Source organism: Plecotus auritus, assembly GCF_963455305.1.
Source record: "Plecotus auritus genome assembly, chromosome: 9".
In the NCBI taxonomy this organism is placed as follows: domain Eukaryota; kingdom Metazoa; phylum Chordata; class Mammalia; order Chiroptera; family Vespertilionidae; genus Plecotus; species Plecotus auritus.
Window position 1 is genome coordinate 99,336,400 of NC_137783.1, and position 24,280 is coordinate 99,360,679.

Sequence of the window (24,280 nt, forward strand, 5' to 3'; positions counted from 1 at the left end):
GTATTGGATTAACTTAAAGATCCATTATTAAATATGTTCAGGCAGGTAAAGTGGCTTCTTTCCGGCCAGACTTCTCAGCTCCTTCACCGTGCTCTGTCCCTGAGGGTGATACAGTCAGCAGTTCCCCATCTGCGATGGCCTCCAAACCCTTTTCTCAGACAATGTCTCTCAGGACTAGTTCTTTTAGAAAATGTCCCTTAAAAAAATCATGTCTTAGCGTGCAGCAGGCCAATTACAAGATTATCCTCCCTTTGGAAACATCTATCGAAACCACAAAGTTCTGCAGAATCCCTGAAGGTTCAAGATGGGCCAGTGCTTTGGCCTTGCTTCTGATTTTGCAGACAGTGCCTCGCGTTTTTATGGAAAAGAGAGGGTTACAGCTGCATGTTTTTCCACTTTCCACCCACAGGCCCAGCATCCCTCTTAACAACCCTGTATGGAAGCCAATTTGTGGAAAAGACACTTAATGCACAATGCCATCATCTAAATCCACACCCCAGAGCTTCAGGAGAGGAGAAAATAGAGGGTAGATTTAGACCATATTGATAGCCTTTCTCATTTTATAGATTTTTCATTTAAAAGCCAGGCTTTTGCTCTAGAGGGACACATGACTTTATAACATTTGTGATCATCCAGTTCATTCACACCAACTATATTAGTTCACAGAGGTGCCCCTAAAGCACACTACGTATTCAGTGAGTCCTGCAGAATGACTCTTTCATACCCTCCTTAATCTCTATGTACAACTGTCCATGAAGGCCACACCAGCTATTTCATGGTGAACAATGGTCACCATAGTGAACAGCCATCAACTAAGAAATTTCTTCTACAACATGGCAAATTAAAAACTAAAGGTCCACCTCCATGACTTGATTAAATTTTGTTGTAGACTTTTATGTAGATTTTTTTGTTGTAGAATAGTATAAGCAGGAAAAAAAAAAAAAAAGAGTGATTAGAAAGTCTGGACTTGAATTTCAGTTCTACCATTTATCAGCACCCCGCCTTCAGACTTCCCAAGCAACCTCTTTGAGCTCCCATTTTTCTCATTTGTAAAATCAGATGATGATCATGCTGGTTTTATAACATTTTTGAGATGCAAATGAAATAATACATGTGAAAGAACTTTATAAGCTATAAGGTACTATAAAGCATTCAGAAGTATAAGAGTTTCTATTACTACCTATATTTTTCAGATGGTATGGACTCAAAACTTGGTTTAAAGTTTCTTTGCCCTTCTAACCTTTTGGTCAACGTTATCATCTTAAATAAGCACTGTTTTGCACTTGAGGTAACTGCCTTTTAAAATATGTCAGCCTGAATTTTCCTTAATAATGACTTACAGATGATTCAGAGCTATGGGGTGGAGGAGTGGTTAGGAGAAGGAAAACATTAATTTACATTTGCTAGGGCTTTTGCCAAAGCCCCACTTCCATCCACTTTACAAAGGAAGTCCTTCAAAAATCTCATCTTCACTCCACCGTCTTTGATCACGAGGACTCCGATTCCTTTGAATGTAAACTCCACATTCTGTTTGATTGAAATGGATCGTGATAAAAAAAGCAATGTCTCCTTCACACATCCTTCCACTGTATCCCTATTAAATGAACCCTCCAAGGATATCATGACAAAATTAAGTGGAACAACTGGGATGTCACCTAGAAGAGAAAAAGACAGTCGGGGTGGGAGAAGGGAAGTGGAAATTACAAGGACATATCACATACACTTACATATAACCATCTGATTCTCAATACTCAAAAATAGAATTGTAACTATGAAGCCTTTAGTTGTACCCAATGTAATATTATTCCTACAACTAACAACTGGTTATTAATAGATATTAATCAGTACAATTTCCCTAAAAATGTAGTGTGGTGTTTTTTGTTTTGTTGTGTGTGTTTTTTGCTCAAAATAAACAATTAGCTTTCTAAATAATACTCCAGACACGATTTAGATTTCCTCTTAGAGACATAGTAATAAATGCTTCTCTTCATCAGAAAGTTTCTGAATTTTTCAGCCCCCTTATCTTTTAGAACATGCTGCAGCAATATTTCTCTCTCCTCCATTCATCATTTAATTTTTAAATGATTGTAAATATCTACAAACATGAAGCATTTTGAAAGATAGTCATCTTCACTAGAAGTTACCTTTCAAATGAAATTGGGTCTTATCAGAGGATAACTTGAAGAAAGCTTTTCCTCTCTAATGAGTCCCACAAATGACATTGCAAAGGAATATGACTATACCTAGTTGCAAGGAAGAGCAGGGTTCATTCAACTAGAACAGATAAAGAGTTATGCAAGGTCCACAATTCAGAGAAGGGGTAAATAGCAATGATCAACACGATAAACAAAAGAGGCACACTGAGGAGGGAAAAAATGGTGGCAGAATAGACAGACGTGTCCCAAGCCTTGTCCCGGAGCAGATAGAAAAAACTGCTGAGGGTCGCATGGGGAGTGTTTGTTGGTAAGTTGAGGGACAGCTATACTCCAGGAGACGGTGGGGGACTGCTGAACCAGGCTCCCCTGACCAGGCAGCCCCCACTGTTGCTGGGTTCCCTCCCGGAGCGACCGGCTTGGACACGGAGACCGCGCCGTCTTGAAGGGAAAGTGGAGCTTATGGGAAGCCTGAAAATCTACAACTGCGGCATCCACCAAACAGCTTCGAACCCCAGAGCACCGGTTCCCAATTGGTGCAAACACGCGGATTCAGAGGAGCTCTACACTCCACCACAGCAAGGTCAGATTTCGCCTGGGATAAGGTGAGGTCTCTGCTCCCAGAAGGAGAGAGAAACACATGCACTGCGGGAGCTGGAGGACTGGGGGAAGTCTGCACCTAGAAAAATCCGTGGCTGTTGGGGATGGCGTGATCTGTGAATGTGGAAGGGGGTCCTCAGAGCTGCTAACAGAAAGGAACTCTTAAAAGCAACCCATTTTGATCTGACGCAAAAGGACAGCCTAAAAATTTTAAAAGTGTGCCAGCTGCTTAGACCCAAGGGGGAAAAAAAACTGCACAGACTTGCGCACAGCCCCGGAGTTCACACCCTTACACTGGCTCTTTTTTTTTTTTTTTTTTCTTATTCCTTCAAAACCTTGCTTCTGATTACTAAGCCCAATACATAGGGTCACCCAATTGGGGACACCCTAAGAGACTGCAGGGGAAAGTTGTTTTTCTGGAAACTGGGGATCAGAGCGGGGAATAACCATCAGAGAACCAGCTCTGGGGAAACCCACTCCCACAAACCGGTATTGAGTGCCACAGGGAAAGCAGGATCTAAGCACTGGCTAGAGAGTACCCATAGACCCGGAGGTCAATCCAGAAACACTGCCACCCAGGGGTTGAATCACAAATTGACTCTTGTGTTAACACAAATAAAGGAATACAAGAAATTAAGACACACCGCCTGCTTAAAAATAAGGACTGGCTTACAACACTGAGGAGCAGTGGAATGCAGCGAACTGCAATACTGTCCTGACTAGGAAACAGGCGTGCCAAACAGAACAGTAGAGGAAGTGAATGACCTTCACTACTGCACATTTTATTTTTATTTATTTTTTTCATCTTTTACTTAAGAAAGTAATTTTTTTCCTCACTTGATTTTACCTTTTTAATTATTAAATTTTTATTTTCAATCAGTATTATTACTACTACTATTTTACCTTTTTTTTTAAAAAAAAAGTATCATTTTATTTTCTCTTTATTTTACTTTGGGATTAGTGTTCTACATTCTATTTTCATCTTCCCTTTAGTATCATTTTACTTTATCTCAACTTTACCTTTATGCTATCACTCTCTTCCTAACTTTTCCCCTTTTGTTGTCCTGCTTCTCTTACCCTTTTCCTGCTTTAGATTTTCTCTATCCTTTCTTTTCACCCCCCATTAAAATTTCACCCTACTTATATATCTAATTTCCAATCCCCTGCTCCAAGTCCATACACACCTCTCTCTTCTCTGTCTTCACTATCCAAAAAATTGTTTTTTTCCTCTGTCCTTTTGTTGTTGTTTGCTAGATTGTTGATTATATCTATTTTTTATGCTTGTTTGTGAGATTGTTTTGCTTATTCTTTTTTGTTTGTTTGTTTTGTTTTTGTTTGTTTTTTTGCTTCTGTTTTCCCTCGCCTTGCTTGATATTAGTTGTTGTTTGTAGTTTGTATTCATCTCCAGGTACTTGTTGCTGGCATTTGTTGGGATCAGTGGCTGTTCTTTTGGAGTTTTCTCCCCATATATATAGTTTTTTCCCCTCTTCTTTCGTATTCTCTTTCTTTTCTCTCTTACTTTTTTTTCCTTTTCCCAATTTCATTTTTGCACTCCTTTATTTCTTTTTTTTCTCTTCTTCTCTCCTATCCTCTAATTTGCCTTTCTCTGGTGGTCACCTTTATTTGGGGTTATTAATATCGTGAATACATTTCTGTTCAGTGCCTTGTGCGTTGTACCTGGTTGTGTTATATTTTTTGCCTTTAAATCAACACAAGAGAGAGAGAACTACATAACCAGACACCCAGAGAAGAGAGACAATGGGGAGACAAAGAAACAGCCCACATATGAAAGAAAAGCAGGCATCACCAGAAAAAGAAGTAAACGAAATGGAGGCAAGCAACCTGCCAGACAAAGAATTCAATAATGGTCAAAAGGTGGCTGAAAAGAATAGAAGACAAATTCAACAATATGTGTAAGAACCAAGAGGAAATGAAGAAGAACCAAGAAGAAATGAAAAATGACATCGCTGCTGTAAAGAACTCAATAGAAACCATCAAGAGTAGACTAGAGGAAGCAGAGAACCGCATCGATGAGCTAGAAGACAAGGTAGGAAAAAATACCCAAGTAGAGCAGCTTCTAGAAAAAAAAATAAAAAGCAAGAGGAGAGCCTAAGGGAACTTTGGGACAACACGAAACAAAACAACATCCACATACTAGGGATTCCAGAAGGAGAAGAAACTGAGCAAGGAATAGAAAACCTGTTTGAAGAAATAATGACAGAAAACTTCCCTGATATAGGGAAGAAAAAACCCACACAAATCCAAGAAGCTCACAGAGTCCCAAGTAAAATGAACCCCAAAAGACCAATGCCAAGGCACATTATAATTAAGTTGGCAACACCAACGACAAAGTAAGAATCTTAAAAGTGGCCAGACAGAGACAGAAAGTTAACTACAAAGGAACCCCAATCAGACTAGCAACTGATTTCTCAACAGAAACTCATCAGGCCAGAAGGGAATGGAATGAAATATACAAAGTCATGCAAAGGAAGGGTCTGAATCCAAGAATATTGTTCCCAGCAAGTGTATCAATCAAAATTGAAGGTGAAATCAGGAGCTTCACAGACTAAAAAGGACTCAGGGAATTTATTACCACCAAACCAGCAATGCAAGAAATGCTAAAGGGTCTGCTGTAAAAAAAGAAATAGGAAGCGAAGAAGGAACACAGGGGTAAAGAATAAAAATGGTGAAAAATAAGTACCTATCAATAATAACTTTAAATGTAAATGGATTAAATGCCCCAATCAAAAGACATAGGATAATGGATTGGATAAGAAAACACGACCCATATATCTGCTGTCTACAAGAAACCAACCTCAGAAAAAAAGACACATACAGACTGAGGGTGAAGGGATGGAAAAAGGTTTTTCAGGCGAATGGAAATGAAATAAAAGCTGTGGTAGCAATACTTATATCTGACAAATTAGATCTAAAAGTGAAGGACATAACAAGAGATAAGGAAGACCACTTCATAATACTAAAGGGAGCAATCCAACAAGAAGAAATAACTCTGGTAAACATATACGCACCCAATACAGGAGCACCCAAATACATAGAAAATCTCCTGGAGGATATCAAGGGAGAGATTGACAGCAATACAATCATAGTAGGAGACTTTAATACCCCACTATCACCATTGGACAAATCCTCTAAACAAAAAATCAGCAAACAAACATCAATCCTAAATGACTCACTAGACCAGATGGAATTAATTGACATCTTCAGAACATTTCACCCCAAAGCCACAGAATATACATTCTTCTCAAGGGCACATGGGTCATTTTCAAAGATAGACCATATGTTGGGACATAGGCAAACTCTCTTCAAATTCAAGAAGATAGAAATCATATCAAGCATCTTCTCAGACCACAGTGGCATAAAACTGGAAATCAACTACAATAAAAACAACCCAAAGAAATCAAACACATGGAGACTAAACAGCATGCTATTAAACAATGACTGGGTTACCAGAGAGATCAAGGAAGAAATAAAAAAACATCATGGCAACAAATGACAATGAAAACACAACAATCCAAAATCTATGGGACACAGCGAAAGCAGTCTTGAGAGGGAAGTTCATAGATCTACAAGCATACTGCAAAAAAACAAGAAACAATGGTAATAAATTACCTAACCCTACAACTCAAAGAATTAGAAAAGGAGCAACAAGAAAAGCCCAGTGTAAGCAGAAGGAAGGAAATAATAAAGATCAGAGCGGAGATAAACGACATAGAGACCAAAGACACAATACAAAAGATCAACAAAACCAAGAGCTGGTTCTCTGAAAGGATAAACAAGATTGATGAACATCTAGCCAGGCTCACCAAGACGCAAAGAGAGAGGACCCAAATAAACAAAATCAGAAATGAAAGAGGTGAAATAACAACAGATCCCGCTGAAATACAAAGGATTGTTAAAAAATACTACGAACAACTCTATTCCAACAAACTGGACAACCTGGAGGAAATGGACATATTCCTAGAAAAATATAACCTTCCAAAACTCAATCAGGAATAATCTAAACAGCTCAATATGCCAGTAACTATGGAAGAAATTGAAGCAGTCATCAAAAAGCTTCCGGCAAACAAAAGCCCGGGGCCAGACGGCTTCACAGGAGAGTTTTACCAAACATTCAAGGAAGAATTAAAACCTATCCTCCTCAGACTATTCCAAAAAATTCAAGAGGAAGGAACACTTCCAAGCTCCTTCTATGAAGCCAGCATCACCCTAATACCAAAACCAGATAAAGACAACACAATGAAAGAGAATTACAGGCCAATATCCCTCATGAACGTAGATGCCAAAATCCTCAACAAAATTCTAGCAAATTGGATCCAGCAGTACATCAGAAAGATCATACACCATGACCAAGTAGGATTTATCCCAGGAATGCAAGGATGGTACAATATCCACAAATCAATTAACGTGATACATCACATAAACAAATTGAGAGATAAAAAATAACAGTCATATCAATTGATGCAGAAAAAGCATTTGACAAAATCCAACACCCTTTCTTGATAAAAACTCTCAACAAGGTGGGAATAGAAGGATCATGCCTCAACATAATAAAAGCTATATATGATAAACCCACAGCTAACATCATACTCAATGGGCAAAAACTAAAACCATTTCCCCTAAGAACAGGAACAAGACAGGGATGCCCACTCTCACCACTCCTGTTTGACATAGTACTGGAAGTATTAACCATTGCAATTAGACAAGAAGAAGAAATAAAAGGCATCCAAATTGGAAAAGAAGTAAAGCTGTCCTTATCTGCAGATGACATGATATTGTACATAAAAAACCTGAAAGACTAAATCAAAAAACGAACAGACTTAATAAATGAATTCAGCAATGTAGCAGGACACAAAATTAATGCCAAGAAATCTATGGCATTTCTATACACCAATAGTGAACTTACAGAAAGAGAGACTAAAAAAGCAATCCCATTTACCATCGCACCAAAAAAATTAAGATACCTAGGAATAAACTTAACCAAGGAGGTAAAAGACCTATATGCGGAAAACTACAGGACACTGAAAAAAGAGATAGAGGAAGATGTAAACAGATGGAAGAACATACCATGTTCATGGATTGGTAGAATCAACATCATTAAAATGTCCATACTACCCAAAGCAATCTATGGATTCAATGCACTCCCCATTAAAATACCAATGGCATATGTCACAGACCTAGAAAGAACTCTCCAAAAAATTCATCTGGAATGAAAAAAGACCCCGAATAGCCACAGCAATCCTGAGAAAGAATAACAAAGTAGGTGGGATCTCAATACCAGATTTCAAGCTATACTACAAAGCCACCGTTCTCAAAACAGCCTGGTACTGGCACAAGAACAGACATATACAGGGGTCCTCAAACTACAGCCCGCGGGCCACATGTGGCCCGCCGAGGACATTTATCTGGCCCGCTGGGTGCCGCTGCCTGTCCTGCTTAGCAGCCAACTCATCCCGGGCCCGCAGTGCACATAGGAATTTGTTCATAGTTTTTTTTGTTTTGTTTTTTAATAAGTCTTTATTGTTCAGATTATTACAGGTGTTCCTCTTTTTTCCCCCCATAGCTCCCCTCCACCTGATTCCCCACCCCACCCCACCCATGCCCTTACCCCCCGCCACTGTCTTCATCCATAGGTGTAAGATTTTTGTCCAACCTCTTCGCGCACCCCTCACACCCCCTCCCCCCTGAGAATTGTCAGTCCACTCCCTTTCTATGTCCCTGATTCTATTATATTCACCAGTCCATCCTGTTCTTCAGATTTTTTATTCACTTGATTTTTAGATTCACTTGTTGGTAGGTATGTATTTGATGTCATTTTGTTGTTCATAATTTTTATCTTTACCTTTTTCTTCTTCTTCCTCTTCTTAAAGAATACTCTTCAGCATTTCATATAATCCTGGTTTGGTGGTGGTGAACTCCTTTAGCTTTTTCTTGTCTGTGAAGCTCTTTATCTGACCTTCAACTCTGAATGATAGCTTTGCTGGGTAGAGTAATCTTGGTTGTAGGTTCTTGCTGTTCATCACTTTGAATATTTCTTGCCACTCCCTTCTGGCCTGCATAGCTTCTGCCGAGAAATCAGCTGACAGTCGTATGGGTACTCCCTTGTAGGTAACTAACAGTTTTTCTCTTGCTGCTTTCAAGATTCTCTCTTTGTCTTTTGCCCTTGGCATTTTAATTATGATGTGTCTTGATGTGGTCCTCTTTGGATTCCTCTTGTATGGGGTTCTGTGCGCTTCCTGAACTTGTAAGTCTATTTCTTTCACCAGGTAGGAAAAGTTTTCTGTCATTATTTCTTCTAATAGGTTTTCAATATTTTGCTCTCTCTCTTCTTCTGGCACCCCAAAAATTTGGATGTTAGTACACTTAAAGTTGTCCCAGAGGCTCCTTACGCTATCTTCATATTTTTGGATTCTTTTTTCTTTTTGTTTTTCTGGTTGGGGGTTTTTTGTTTCCTCATATTTCAGATCTTTGGTTTGATTCTTGGGGTACATTGATCTACAGTTGAGTTTCTGTATATTCTTTATTTTAGACAGTGTATGCTTAATTTCTGACTGGTCCTTTTCCTTTTTTTTTTTTTTTGGCATTCTCATTCAGATCCTTAAAGGTCTCACTAAGTTCCTCAGAGGTTTTTAGAATATTCTTGAGTAACCTTATGTGGTTCTGAACTCTATGTCGTCCAGTAGTTTGCTTTCCTCCATTTCTTTCATTCATGACATGTTTCTTTGTCTCCGCATTTTGGTTGCTTCCCTGTGTTGATGGAGTGGCTTTGTGTGGTAGGTGACCTATAGGGGCCAGTAGCTCAGCCTCCCCAATCACCTGAGGTGGACGCTCTTGCTACACCCCTTTGTGGGCTGAGTGCAAAGTCTTGGTGTAGTTAAGCCTTGATTGCTTTTGGTTCACTGGGAGGAATTGACCTCCAGGCCAATTGGCTGTGAGGACCCGCTGTGTCTATAATGGAAGAACTGCTGCGCTGGAGACACGCTTATGGTGCAGGACTTGTTTCAGTGGGGCTTTGGTGCTCACTGAGTCTGCCTCTTGAATGTGTCACTTATGGATGTGAGGAGTTGAAATCTGGTGTCTCACACTGACCACTAGGTACACTGGCTTCTGGATCTCTAATGGGGTGCAGGTCAGCTACTGTCTGAGGCCACCCAGCAGGAGCTACAGCGAGAACTACAGTTTTCTCCTCTTTGCTTGGGGTTTGGAGGTCTTGGAGCTGTCTGACTCGGGCTGCAAGTTTGCTAGGTTAAGCTGCGATAGGGCAGGCCATTCATATGCTAAAGCCGCTGCTTGGAGCTTGGGTGGATTTGTAGGTTGTGCAGGGCGGGGTCTCAGGGTGTCACTAGGCTAGGGCGTGCAAACAGCGATGGCTGCCAGTAAGCCGGCTCTGCGTTTCCGCCGTGCCCCAACGCCCCAGCGCAGTAAACAATTATTCCTGCGCACAGCCCTGCAAGCAAGCCACCCTCACTTTCCGACCCGATGGCAGACAGTCCAGCTTCTCCCCATAGGCATTTGGGTTCCCCGCATCTCCACAGAAACTGGAGTTCAGAGTAATCGGGAGCTTGTCTCCCTCGGGTTGAAAAAAGCAGCGCTCCCAGTTGCCCGCTGCCAGCCTGATACGCGTGCCTCCATACCTCAGCTTTTCAGCGCTTGTGCACGTCTCAATGCACTTTTCTCTTTCCTTCTAGTTGTAGAACTTCCACTCAGCCAGCTTTCCCGTGGTTCTGGTTGATAGACGTTTTGTCTTTTAGTTGTAGTTTTGAAATTCTTGTGCGAGGCAGCAGTTTAGGTGTTTACCTACGCCGCCATCTTGGATCCTCCCATAGTTTTTTTTTTAAACTATAGTCCAGCCCTCCAACGGTCTGAGGGACAGTGAACTGGCCCCCTGTTTAAAAAGTTTGAGGACCCCTGATATAGACCAATGGAATAGAATAGAGAATCCAGATATAGACCCAAACCACTATGCTCAATTAATATTTGACAAAGGAGGCATGAACATACAATGGAGTGAAGACAGTCTCTTCAATAAATGGTGTTGGGAAAATTGGACAGATACATGCAAAAAAATGTAACTACACCACCAACTTAAACCATACACAAAAATTAACTCAAAATGGATACAAGACTTAAACATAAGATGGGAAACCATAAAAATACTAGAGGAATCCACAGGCAGAGAAATCTCAGACATATGCTGAAGCAATTCTTCACTGATACTGCTCCTAGGGCAATGGAAGCTAAAGAGAAAATAAACAAACGGGACTACATCAAAATAAAAAGCTTTTGCACAACAAAAGAAACCATCAATAAAACAACAAGAAAGCCCACTGTATGGGAGAACGTATTTGCAAATGTTATCACTGATAAAGTGTAATCTCCAACATCTACAGGGAACTTATACAACTTAATCAAAGGAAGATAAATGATCCAGTAAAAAAAATGGGCAACGGACCTAAATAGAATCTTTTCGAAAGAAGACAGAAGGAAGGCCAAGAGACTTATATGAAAACATGCTCAGTCACTAATTATCCGAGAGATGCAAATCAAAATGACAATGCGGTACCTTCTCACACCTGTCAGAATGGCAACCATCAACAAATCAACAAATGACAAGTGCTGGTGGGGATGTGGAGAAAAAGGAACCCTCATGCACTGCTGGTGCGAATGCAGACTGGTGCAGCCACTGTGGAGAACAGTATGGAGTTTCCTCAAAAAACTAAAAATGGAAAAACAAAAAAAAACAAAAAAAAACTAAAAATGGACCTCCCATTTGACCCAGTAATCCCACTTCTAGGAATATATCCCAAGAAACTAGAAACACCAATCAGAAAGGATATATGCACCCCTATGTTCATAGCAGCACAATTCACCATAGCTAAGATTTGGAAACAGCCCAAATGTCAATCAGCAGATGAGTGGATTAGAAAACTATGGTACATCTACACAATGGAATACTATGCTGCTATAAAAAAGAAGGAATTCTTACCATTTGCAGCAGCATGGATGGACCTGGAGAGCATTATGTTAAGTGAAATAAACCAGGCAATGAAAGAAAAATACCACATGATCTCATTCATTTATGGAAAATAAAGAACATTATAACCTGATGAATAAAAAGATAGATACAGAGGCAGTAAAGCACCGAACAGACTGTCAAATTACAGCGGGAAGGCTGGGGAGTGTTGGGGAGGGAGGAAAATAGATCAACCAAAGGACTTGTATGCATGCATATAAGCACACCAATGGACACAAGACACTGTGGGGGGGTGAGATGAGGGCATTCGACAGGGGCTAGGGGAGGCTGGGGGAAGGTCAATGGGGAAAAAAAAGGAGATATATGTACTAATATATGTAATATTTTAAACAATAAAAAAAGAGGTCCACTGATAAAGGAACGGGATAAAGAGAAGATGACATTAGCTCTGGCCAATATGGCTCAGTTGGTTGAGTGTTATCCTGTGCACTGAAAGGTCACTGACCAGTTCAATTCTTGGTCAGGGCACATGTCCAGGTTTTGGGCTCAATACTTGGTCGGAGTGCATGCAAAGGAGGCAGCTGATCGATGTTTCTCTCTCACATCAATGTTTCCCTCACGCCTCTCCTTTCCCCTCCCCTTTTAAAATCTATTAGAAAAACGTATTTTAAAAAGAAGATGACATTCTAAACAATCATTCAGCAAGCATTATCCCAATACTGCTACATAATGATTAACAAGCTTCCCTAGCCCAGCCAGCATGGCTCAGTGTTTGAGCGTCGACCTATGAACCAGGAGGTCACGATTCGATTCTCGGTCAGGGCACATGCCCAGGTTGTGGGCTCAATTCCCAGTAGGGGGCATGCAGGAGACAGCTCATTGATGTTTCACTCTCATCATTGATGTTTCTATCTTTCTCTCCCTCTCCCTTCCTCTCTGAAATCAATAAAAATATGTATTTTTTAAAAAGCTTCCCTATATTAGCCCACTGTCTCCTGCACAATGTAATGGTAATTCTATACCATCTCCCGCCATTTCATTTTTAAAAATAAATCTCTTAAAAGAGGAAGCTATATTGCCTGCCTTTAGATTCCCTCTCCCATTTACCCAGTACCTCTCTGTAATCAGTCCTCTGGTGGACTTGTCTCAGTTAGGACACTATCATCTCATGATGGATACACTGCAGATCTTATTGTCATGACCTCTCTTTAACGTCTGTTAACCATGCCCACTCTTCTCTAGTATCCATGGTGCCATTCTTGATTCTCCAGTTTCCTCTTTCTGGGTCTTCTTTGCTGGCTTTTTTCCTCTTTTATTTCTTATAAGATGGTGGTTTGTTTACTTTACAGGATTTTGTCCTTTGTTATCTCTTCTTCTTTATATTCTCTCCTGAGTAAACTTATCCAAATGTTGATCTCTATTGTCCACCCCTTTCATGAACTCTGGAATCATTTCTACCTAAATATCCCTACAAAAATCTCAATTTCAATATGTCCAAAAGCAAACTCATTATTATACTTGCCACCATGATCTGCCTTTTCTCCTTCATTCCCTATGGCAGTTAATGGCATGAATATTAATCTATTCTCGAAGAAATCTGAGTCATCCTAAATACCTTCCTTCTTCTTACTACCCAATACTCCAATTGGTAACCAAATCCCATCAGCTCTATACCTGAAATGTCTCGGGAATAGATTCCCTCATCTTCCCCTTGACTGCCACTGCCTTCACTCAGGCTTTTACCATATTTTACCAAACTATTAATTAAAAGGTCCATCCTCTTAAACTAACAACTGGACCAGTACAGAAAATCCCCTGCTCAAACACTTTCAATGGCTCCTCCGTGCCTGCAGGATGAATTCCAAAGTCCTTATCACACCATTTAAGGCCCCTCACAATTTGAACCCTAGCAACCACATTTGTTTTACCTCCCTCCACTTGCCTCCACAATCATTTGCCCTGGTCACACAGGCACCCTTAACAGGATTCACTTTTCCCCTTATTCTTGAATTTTCCATACTGTTCCCGAAATATCTTCCACAGCTTCTCTACCAGTAAAGCCCTATCATCCTTGAAGACCTCCCTCACATGTCATCTTCCTAAACCTCCCCAAGCAGAGTTAGCCAATCCTAGCATCAGATCCAGTTCTGATCAACGCTGCTCTTGTAGCACTTACTAGTCACTAGTTTGCATCATTTGCTTATATATGCATCTCCAATGCTAGATTCTGAGCTACCCAAAGCACTGACCATGTATTAATCATCCTTAAGAATCAATACTGTTTTATTAGAAACCCAGCTAATTAATGATGAAGAATCATAACTCAAAAGATAAACTGTGGACAGAATTGTTCTTGTGAACTAATTCAGTCATATATATTTAATTTTTATATTTCCTCAACCTTGTGAAAATAATTTTAGACCTAAACTGCTTTTGTGGACTGCATTACAAGACAGAAAATAAACTCCAATTCTAAGACACAGATTTTTGGGTCGCGGGGGGGGGGGGGGTGGGACTTTATTTTTATTTTCATTCTGTAGGCTTCTGATGAATTAGGATATTTCTTCTGTCATAAAACTATAGGTAAAAATGGCTGAAAAGTCCGTCAAACATCATACTGAATATGTGCATAATGAATTCTAAGTATAGTTTGTATTTTTTTAATATATAATTTTTTGGTGGAAAGTTACTCTGAAATTTTTCAGGAAACTTAACATAAAGGTAAGTTTCAGTGTTTCACATGCTGACATTGCAGGTAGACTGTCTCTCTTCATCTATGTATGAGTCTGATGCAGAGGGGATGATAAGAAAGGTCAAAAGTAATAGAGCCAGAAATCAGGGAGGAGACCACCAAAGGTCTCTAAGTAACCAGGGCCAGTGTCACAAAACTCACCCCCTGAAGCTGGCATGTAAGCGTTATGGGACAGGCATCATGTCTGTCTTGTTTACCACTAATCTCAAGCACCTGGAACCAGGCCTGACACATAGTTGGCCCTCAGTAAATATTAGCAGAAGGAAGAAAGAATGGAAGGAAGGGAAAAGGGAAAGAAGGAAGGAAGGGAGGGAGGGAGGGAGGGAAGAATTTAGGATGTAAGAAGTATACAAGGTATCCATTAACTCTTTTTTTTCCCAGATGATGTTGAGAGTATGTTTATTAAAACTGGGGACAGTGAAGCAAAGGGCTTAGGGTAGAAGAAGCAACAGGAGAGAAACTAGCTGGTGCTCTGCTCTGACTCTCTAGACATGTTAAAGAAGTGAGCCAAGGCGGGGCTACTGTTTGTTGGCTCACTGGGAAGTGAAGGTCACAGTGAGAGAAGTGAGCCAAGGAGCGATGACTGTTGGCTTACTGAGAAGTCAGAGAAAAGGGGGCCTTAAAGACAGGTTCAGGGGGTTAGCCTGGGACAAGGTGCCGCTGCCCATTGCTCCCCTGGTTGCAAGTCTTGTGGGGACCCTTAGAGTTTAGGAGAGAAAAGTAAAGATGCACATCTGAGAGAGAAGAAAGGCACCGGCATACTCCAGAGAGAGCCCACTATATTAACTCTTTATGGAATTAATATCCTTCTAACTTTTAAATTTTAATAATTTTGATTATGAATATGATAGGCACAATTATTGATCTTTTTCACAACCCATACTGACTGTATTTCTCCCAACCAGAGACCCTACCTAACTTTCTCTACTTTATAACCACTTGGAATTTCTTAGGGTCTGAAATATGAATAAAGTCTGTATAGCACTAATGTGGCTTTTATAAAAATTTGCTTTGATGTCACATCAGGTCTTCTCAAGCCTGCCTCTTAAGCTACCTAAGGTTTAAAAGGGCCTGCAGGCCCTAGCCAGTTTGGCTCAGTGGCTAGGGCCCTGGCCCACGGACTGAAAGGTCCCGGGTTCAACTCCAGTCAAGGGCATGTACCTCAGTTGCAGGCTCCATCCACCCTTGGTCTGGGGCACGTGCAGGAGGCAACCAATTGATGTGTCTCCCTCACATTAATGTTTCTCTCTGTGTGTCTCTTCCCCTCCCTTCCACTCTCCATAAAAATCAATGGAAAAATATCCTTGGTGAGGATTAATTTAAAAAATAAAAAAATACAAGGGCCTGCAGGAAGACTGGAAATTGTGTTTCTACCTTAGCCCCTCCCTCTGCCAAAAGTACCACGTGAAAAGTGAACCCCAACTGACCACATTTTTGCTCTTTCATTTTCATCCCCAGGCTAGTCACCCTCTGGAAAATCTTAAATATTAAATATATTTACCAGGAGTATATACTTTGTTTTGTTTTAGTCCATGGAGCTGTACTAACTTCTCTGCCATGATAAATACGGGCCTCTCAAACAGAATAAACTTGCTTCCCACGTCAAATTTTTGTCTCATGAAAGTGAAAATTCCAAGTCCTGGAATCTGAACCCCCTGAAAGGAAGAAGAAGGAACAAAATAGCAACAATTTACTGAAGGAGTGAAGAAATAAAACCTATAGTATTGTTAATTTTAAAAATGAAGAAAATTAACCTTAGCCTTTAAAAATTCAATGATCCTACAATCCTTTACAGCTACAGCATTTTATGACTCTATGTTTTTAAATAAGTTTACTATAAAATGTAATATATCAATCCATGATGCCTTTCTGACATCAGATCCCTCATCTCCTTATCATTCAGAGGCTGTGAGGACTAAGAAAACTGGCATGGGTGCTACAACTGCTCTTAATCTATATCTAAGATTATTCTTGTCCTACCAGGGGTCCTCAAACTACGGCCCACGGGCCACATGCAGCCCACTGAGTACATTTATCCGGCCCGCCGGGTGCCGCTGCCTGTCCTGCTTAGCAGCCGATTCGTCCCGGGCCCGCAGTGCGCATAGGAATTTGTTCATAGTTTTTTTTTTAAACTATAGTCCGGCCCTCCAATGGTCTGAGGGACAGTGAACTGGCCCCCTGTTTAAAAAGTTTGAGGACCCCTGGGACCTAAACTGTGGGAGATTTTAAATTTTAATTTGTCATTGGAAGGAGAGAATTTAAGGGATCCTCAGAATTTCTGCTTTCCCATTCCTTCTTTGAACTGTTATATCCCTTACTTAAAATCAGACAACCCAGTGCCCAAGGCATATGGTGCAGTGTGGCAACCTCGGGTTCTTAAACTAGGTCTCTGTCTCTCTGGAAATATCATACATTGATATCATACATTGAGGTAAACAAACTCAGGGGCCAAGAAAGGATGCAAGTGATGAGTGAAGTTATGCAGTCCGAGAATGTGGACAGACAGAGCATGCCCCATCGAAAGGGGAAAGCTCATAGCCAGCTCCAGCCAACTGTCACACACAGCAAAGAAAAACTGGTATTGTTAAATCTGATTTTTTGAGAGAAAAAAACCCAAAATTTTACATAAACTCTCCCAATTGTAAGTGGCGATGGCTAATTCAAATTATTAGACCAAGCAAAATTAGGTTGAAGGATGAATTCAGTCCAAGGGCTGTCACATAGGGTATAAAAGTTCCACAATCTCGCAGCTCCCTCCAAACTCCCCAAATATCTGTCAGGAAGAAATAGTCCGGCCCTGAGAAAAGTTTCTCATTTTTAGCAAGTTCAGTTCAGTCCCTGTCTTCTCATATTTCAATTAAAATCCAATCCCTATGAGGAGGAAAGACATGAAGCATTATTATATCCTTCCAGATCTAAGCCAGGTACTATCGGATCACGGATCAGCAGAATTCATTTCGTTGCTCTCCACACACACAGGCTAATCAGTGATGTACTGTGTATCCTAGAAGAGCAGAACTTGCAAATATTCACAAGTCCCAAGTTTGAGCATCATAAAATCACAAGACCCAAAGTTAAACTTGGTGGCTCTAAAGTCTGCTATCCTGCTCCCAGCAAAATTACATGGGACTAAGGTGGAAAGATTCTTTGGACTCCTACCTTGTGTATGGATAGCTGCCGTTCCACAAATTCTGATACATGCCCCCAAATAGTAGAGACGTCTGTAATTCAAAAGAAACCAAAAATAATTTATTTAAGTACCCATGTGTTAGTACCTTAGTGCTAATAAATAAAAATGTAAATATTAAATGCAGATCAAATAACCGTGATTCCCAATTAACTTAGAATTAACAGAAAATAAGGTTATTCCCCAAAATTAATTTTCCAAGGTAACTAACTCTCTAAAGTTCCAAAAATGTAATTAGAAATATAATAAGTATAACAAACTTTAAAAAAAAATCTTTCTAGAATGAAGGGAATTCTGTCACACATTTCTATTGATGTGATAAAATTAACCAAGTACAATCTACCCTTTTCGTATTGACCCATTCAACAAACAATTGAGTGTCAACTCTGTGCCATCTGATTCATGTGAACATTCATTCTTATACCATTCTGTAACAGGAATAAAGCCAAGGGCCTCTGCCCTGGCCAGGAAGCTCAGCTGGCTAGAGCGTCGTCTCGATATGTCAAGATGCCGCCTTCGATCTGCATCATGGATACACAGTATACTACAATCATTTATTTCCTTTTTTCTTCCCATTCTGTTGTTTTCCCCACTCTTCTCCACCCCCATAGACAAAAGAAGTCTACTGCTAGCTTCTAAGAACTAAGGTCTTTCACCCAGTCCCAACTGTACACTAAATTAAAAATATCATGACTAGCCCTGACTGGTTTGGCTCGGTGAATAGAACGTCGGCCTGCGGACTGAAGAGTCCCAGGTTCAATTCTGGTCAAGGGCATGTACCTTGGTTGTGGGCACATCCCCAGTAGGGGGCGTGCAGGAGGCAGCTGATTGATGTTTCTCTCTCTTCAATGTTTCTAACTCTCTATCCCTCTCCCATCCTCTCTGTAAAAAAATCAATAAAATATATATATTTTTAAATATCATGACTAAAAACATCAATTCATTAATAACAGAATCTCCGTATCCAGAGTCTCATGGAGGCCTTTCAGAGTTATTAGGTCAAGCCCGGCCAGCATGACTCAGTGGTTGGGCGTCAACCTATGAATTAGGAGGTCACCTTTTGATTCCCAGTCAGGGCACATGCCCAGTTGCCAGCTTGATCCCCAGGGTGGGGCGTGCAGGAGACAGTTGATCAATGATTCTCTCTCACCATTGATGTTTCTATCACTCTCTCTCCCTCTCCCTTCCTCTCTGAAATCAATAAAAATGTATATTTTAAAAAAGTTATTAGGTCAAAACTGTTAAGTCTTTCACCTAGACTCCTGATATGCAGCTCAAATTTCAGGAAAACAATCTACACCAAAGGGAAATGATTTGATTAGGCCCAGGAGAACTCTATAGCCTGCAACCAAACCCTAGTGAAAAGACTTGACTGAGCCCTGGCCTCATAGAGCGTCGGCCTGCGGACTGAAGGGTCCCAGGTTTGATTCCGGTCAAGGGCGTGTACCCTGGTTGCGGGCACATCCCCAGTAGGGGGTGTGCAGGAGGCAGCTGATCGATGTTTCTCTCTCGTTGATGTTTCTAACTCTATCCCTCTCCCTTCCTCTCTGTAAAAAATCAATAAAATATATTTAAAAAAAAAGACTTGACTGAGCTTAATTGGAAATTTGAGGATAGTCTTTCTTCATTTGGATGATATATTTCAGTCCACCCTTGTTGCTTTACTCTATAAAATCCAATGGGTAAACTTATATAAGAGCAGAGTTTATTATTCTAAGCTGAAATTTGCTATTTCTCACTGAAGAAAAAGGAAAACATGCAAAACATCCTCTTTAGATAGTTTTCGGCCTCTGCAATTCAATTGGAATAGATTTGGAAATTTTACAGACTGTGGGTTCTAACTTTGAGTTCTCTGATATCCCAAATATCAGAACAAAAATAATTTTAATGCAGTCTAAAAAGCAAATTAAATAATATGCTACTTTATTATTTTAAGGAAAGCTGTTGTTATTTTAATCAAATACCAAAATACCAAAAATCACTATTATAAAGAAATAATCCCTATATTCAATTCAACCTTCATTTGACTTCAAATTCTAAACAGTTTGTGCACTCAAAACCATATTTAAGTACAGTACCAAGTAGCAGAAATGCTGTATCTCATATCTATATCTTATATATAAAAGGCTAAGCAGCCCTAACCGGTTTGGCTCAGTGGATAGAGCGTCAGCCTGTGGACTGAAAGGTCCCGGGTTCGATTCCGGTCAAGGGCATGTACCTTGGTTGCGGGCACATCCCCAGTGGGAGGTGTGTGTGCAGGAGGCAGCTGATGGATGTTTCTCTCTCATCGATGTTTCTAACTCTCTATCCCTCTGCCTTCCTCTCTGTAAAAAATCAATAAAATATATTTTTGAAAAATAAATAAATAAATAAATAAATAAATAATAAAACAAAAGGCTAAGCAACCGCTGACCAGCTAGTAGATATGATGCACACTGACCACCAGGGGGCAGACACTCAATGCAGGAGCTGCCGAGCAACAGCAACTTTGCAGAGTACCCTCTCGCACTCTGGGACTCCTCGGGGGATGTCGGACTGCCGGTTTCGTCCTGATTCCCTCGGACCAGGCCAAGGAACCCCACCTGCCAGAGGGACCCCCGTTCACTCACCAGGTGCCCTTCAAGCCCCGGCGCTGCCCCAGGTGTGGCTGGCCAGGGTGGGACTGCGGGAGGTTGGCTCCAGGGCGTGTCCAGCCTGTCTTGCCCAGTCCCACCCCACCAGCCACCTTCTAATTAATTTCCTTTCAATATGCATGAATCTGTGCCCCGGGCCTCTAGTATGGTCATAATAAAAAAGGATAACTGTCCACTGTGTAAATTATCGAATAACATATATGCTTTAAATGGATATTAATATCGACAATTAGAAATACCTTCCCTGACTTTATAGATGATCATCTTCAATTAAAATACTGGCATACAAACAGAATAAATTATTACTGAGCAATTTGAACAAAAACCATGTTCCCAGAGCCTGGTGCAGTGGAAAGGTCAGTGGGCTGCATGTCTGCAGACCTTCCCGCCTCCATGGATTCCGAGCTGTGTAGTCACCAATAGTTTCACCAGCTCACCTCTGTCAAATGAGACCGGTCCTTCTAAGTACTGTAATTGCATAGCATTAAACTTCGGTGAAACATACAGAAGCAGCAGGACTTCACATATACAATGATGAAAAGTTAATTTATGTGTTTTGCTGAGATTGGGGTGGGGCATTTATGAAAGTTAATAAGCAGTCATTTGACTTCTGCTTCTGTCATTCAACCAATAAAACTCTTGCTGAAGTCACAAATGGCCTCCTTGTCAACGAACTCAATGGGCATGTTTAATTTTTACCTCTCTGACTCGTCATCTCTGACACTGGTTACCACTTGCTAAGTATAAATTTATATTTTTATTTCTGTGACTATTTGATTAACGTGCATCTTTCCCCAGTAGATTATGAATTCCAAGGTTTCTGCTCACCATCAGTTCTCTAGTGCCCAACACATAGTATGTTCTAAAAACTACTTGAATGGCCCTAGCTGGTTTGGCTCAGTGGGGAGCATCGGTCTGTGAACTGAAGGGCTCGATCCCCAGTAGGGGGCGTGTAGGAGGCAGCCCATCAATGATTCTCATCATTGATGTTTCTATCTCTCTCTCCCTCTCCCCTCCTCTCTGAAATCAATACAAATATATTTTTTTAAAATAAATAATAAAAATTACTTGAATGAATAAGTTATCTATAAATTTATAAATATGACAAATATTTTTAAAACCATAGTTTTAATGCTTCTTTTAGAATTATTTTAACACGGAAAAATAGGAGTGAAGCAGAGGAAAGAGTAAGACGATGCATCTACTCATTTATTTGTCTCCACAAATGATTTAGTTCAAGCCTAGGCAACATCGTTAAGTTACAATGAATTGATAGTAACCCCCAATTCCATTGCTGAAGCACCTTTCTTCCCAAGGGCTCCTATCTCTTACAGAATGATCTGTGTCACTTTGGGGTGACTCTTCTAAGAGACTATGCTTTCAACCAAGCCTAGTACGTTTTCTATGAAAAGCTGCTAGGTCCTCTTCCTAACACCCAGTTCTTCTTATGATCATCTCACTTTCTTAACACAACCCCAAGATATCAAGGGCAACAACAACAACAAAAAGTAGCTGTATTTTTGCATGAACTTTGAGAAGGAGCTGGTTTGGGGTGGTTGTTATAAGCTAACACTTACTGAGCATTTACTTTACCCTAGTCCTGGAGCTAAGCTCTGTATAGACATTATCTTGTTCAATCAAAAGCCTTAACTGGCCCCTGTCCCTTATTAAGGCAGTCAGTACAATTGTCTTTGGGCATCCAACCTGAGCCTGATATGCCAAGGTGGTTGCCAAGGTGACATGACCACTTCAGGGGATAGAGAAGGAGGTTTTCCACTTGGCCCCCAACAAGCAGATAAAGATTCAGCCCCAGGGCCCCCACCTCAAGTCGCTTACCCTCCTGGCTCAGCAAGGGCAGTGTGGGCAACACGTTCTTGCCCACGCCCTGCAGGCAAGGGAAGATGGTGTCCAACATCTCCACTCCCCAGTTGGCTCTTGCTGGGTCTTCAACCGGTCTTTTGTCTTCCTTCTGGAACTTATACAAAAGTGATTTTCCCACCCGCCAGTCCTCTCTCCCCAGACCTTTGGATAATCCTTAAATATACAAATTACCAAATATTGAAATTTTTCTCTCTTAAATGTCTTTCCTCGCTGTCCCTCCCCCTGCCCTGGCTCTTCCTGAGAGGCTTCCACCGCCAGAAAACCAGAGCTGAAAAGCACCAGAATGAGCCAGCGCAAATCCTAGCTAGCACCCCGCACCACTGAGAGGCTCAGCCTCAGCTGGGGAGGGAGTGGGCCAACCTTGGGGAGGGAGGAGCGCGTTGCTAGGATGCAACAAAGGGTCGCTCCATAGCTAGGGCCTTGGCCCCGCCCCCTGAGATGAGCCCCAGGTTGTCCCTGTGATTTCAGGAACTCCAGATAGGGAGGTTGGGAATGTATTTTAACGCTGTTTCCTTCCCCTCTTACCCTGGGCAGCAAAGAGACTTGGTCCTTTTTTGCAATCACCTTATACAAATCAGGGAATACCCTTTGCCCCAGTGATGGACATTTGAATCTCTGGATCTGTCTGAGGGTTTAAGTTTGAGCTGGAATTTGTTTCCCAGTTTTGGTTGTTTCCCAGTTTTGGTTTTTCCTAGGCTCCCCTCCTAGGAAAAGGAGTGCTGGAGGATTGAGGAAGGAGTCGACTTTAGTCATTTGACTTCAAATTCTAAACAGTTTGTGCACTCAAAGCCATATTTTAAATACCAAGTAGCAGGAATACTGTATCTCATATACGGTCATAATAAAAGGGGTAAGTGCCCACTGTGTAAATCAGTGGTTCTCAACCTTTCTAATGCTGCGACCCTTTAATACAGTTCCTCATGTTGTGGTGACCCCCAGCCATAAAATTATTTGTGAGCCACTAGCAGGGTCGCCTAAGACCATTGGAAAACACAGATATTTACATTACGATTCATAACAGTAGCAAAATTACAGTTATGAAGTAGCAACGAAAATAATTTTATGGCTGGGGGTCACCACAACATGAGGAACTGTATTAAAGGGTCGCGGCATTAGAAAGGTTGAGAACCACAGGTGTAAATTATAGAATAACATATATGCTTTAAATGGATATTAATATCAACAATTAAAAATAAGTTCCCTGACTTTATAGAAGATCATCTTCAATTAAAATACTGGCATGCAAACAGAATAAATTATTACTGAGCAATATGAACAAAAACCATGTTCCCAGAGCCTGGTGCAGTGGAAAGGTCAGTGGGCTGCATGTCTACAGACCTTCCTGCCTCCGTGAATTCCTAGCTGTGTAGTCACCAACTTAAAGAATTAGAATGAGCCCTAGCTGGTTTGGCTCAGTGGATAGAGTGTCAGCCTGAGGACTGAAGGGTCCTGGGTTCGATTCCGCTCAAGGGCACATGCCTAGGTTGCAGCCCAAATCCCAGTAGGGGGTATGGAGGAGGCAGCCAATCATTGATTCTCTCATCAATGATGTTTCTATTTCTCTCTCCCTCTCCCTTCCTCTCTGAAATTAATAAAAATATATTTTATTTATTTATTTATTTATTTATTTATTTTTATTATTATTTTTTTAACATTTCTAAATTTTATTCCAAGCATGTTCCCTTATATAACTTCTGCATGGGCAATCCCAGACCTGTTTTTTCATTGTTCACTCCTCTGGGAATTCTCCCAATATTTGCTATGGTTTCATCATGTCCTTTTTAACTTTTTCCGCTACGTGACAGTTGTTTTTCTCCCAAGATTATGTTTGGGCCAGGCCTGAATTAGGGTGATACTTCCTTTTCTTTTAATATAATTTGCATTCTTTTTTTATGATTTTTTTAATTATAAAAATATATTTAAAAAAAATTAGAACAAGAACATCAAGAAAAGCCCAGAATAAGTAGAAGGAAAGAAATAAAGATCAGAGCAGAAATAAATGACAGAGAGACTAAAAAGTCAATACAAAAAAATCAATGAAGCCAAGAGATGGTTCTTTGAAAAGATAAACAAGATTGATGA

At 40.7% G+C, this 24,280-nt stretch overlaps 1 protein-coding gene across 1 annotated transcript in view; it reads right to left on the reverse strand.

Annotated features, from left to right (window-relative positions):
• The window catches only part of CCDC81 (coiled-coil domain containing 81), a gene marked incomplete at both ends in the record, with an annotated part of 44,345 nt that extends 22,113 nt beyond the window's left edge, over positions 1-22,232 (reverse strand). Inside the window, 4 exons of the mRNA XM_080687272.1 lie at positions 1,399-1,655; positions 15,999-16,152; positions 17,657-17,718; positions 22,154-22,232. Coding sequence (XP_080543398.1) covers positions 1,399-1,655; positions 15,999-16,152; positions 17,657-17,718; positions 22,154-22,232 — 552 coding nt within the window. The remainder of the gene's footprint in view (positions 1-1,398; positions 1,656-15,998; positions 16,153-17,656; positions 17,719-22,153) is intronic.
• Positions 22,233-24,280: the final 2,048 nt, after the last annotated feature.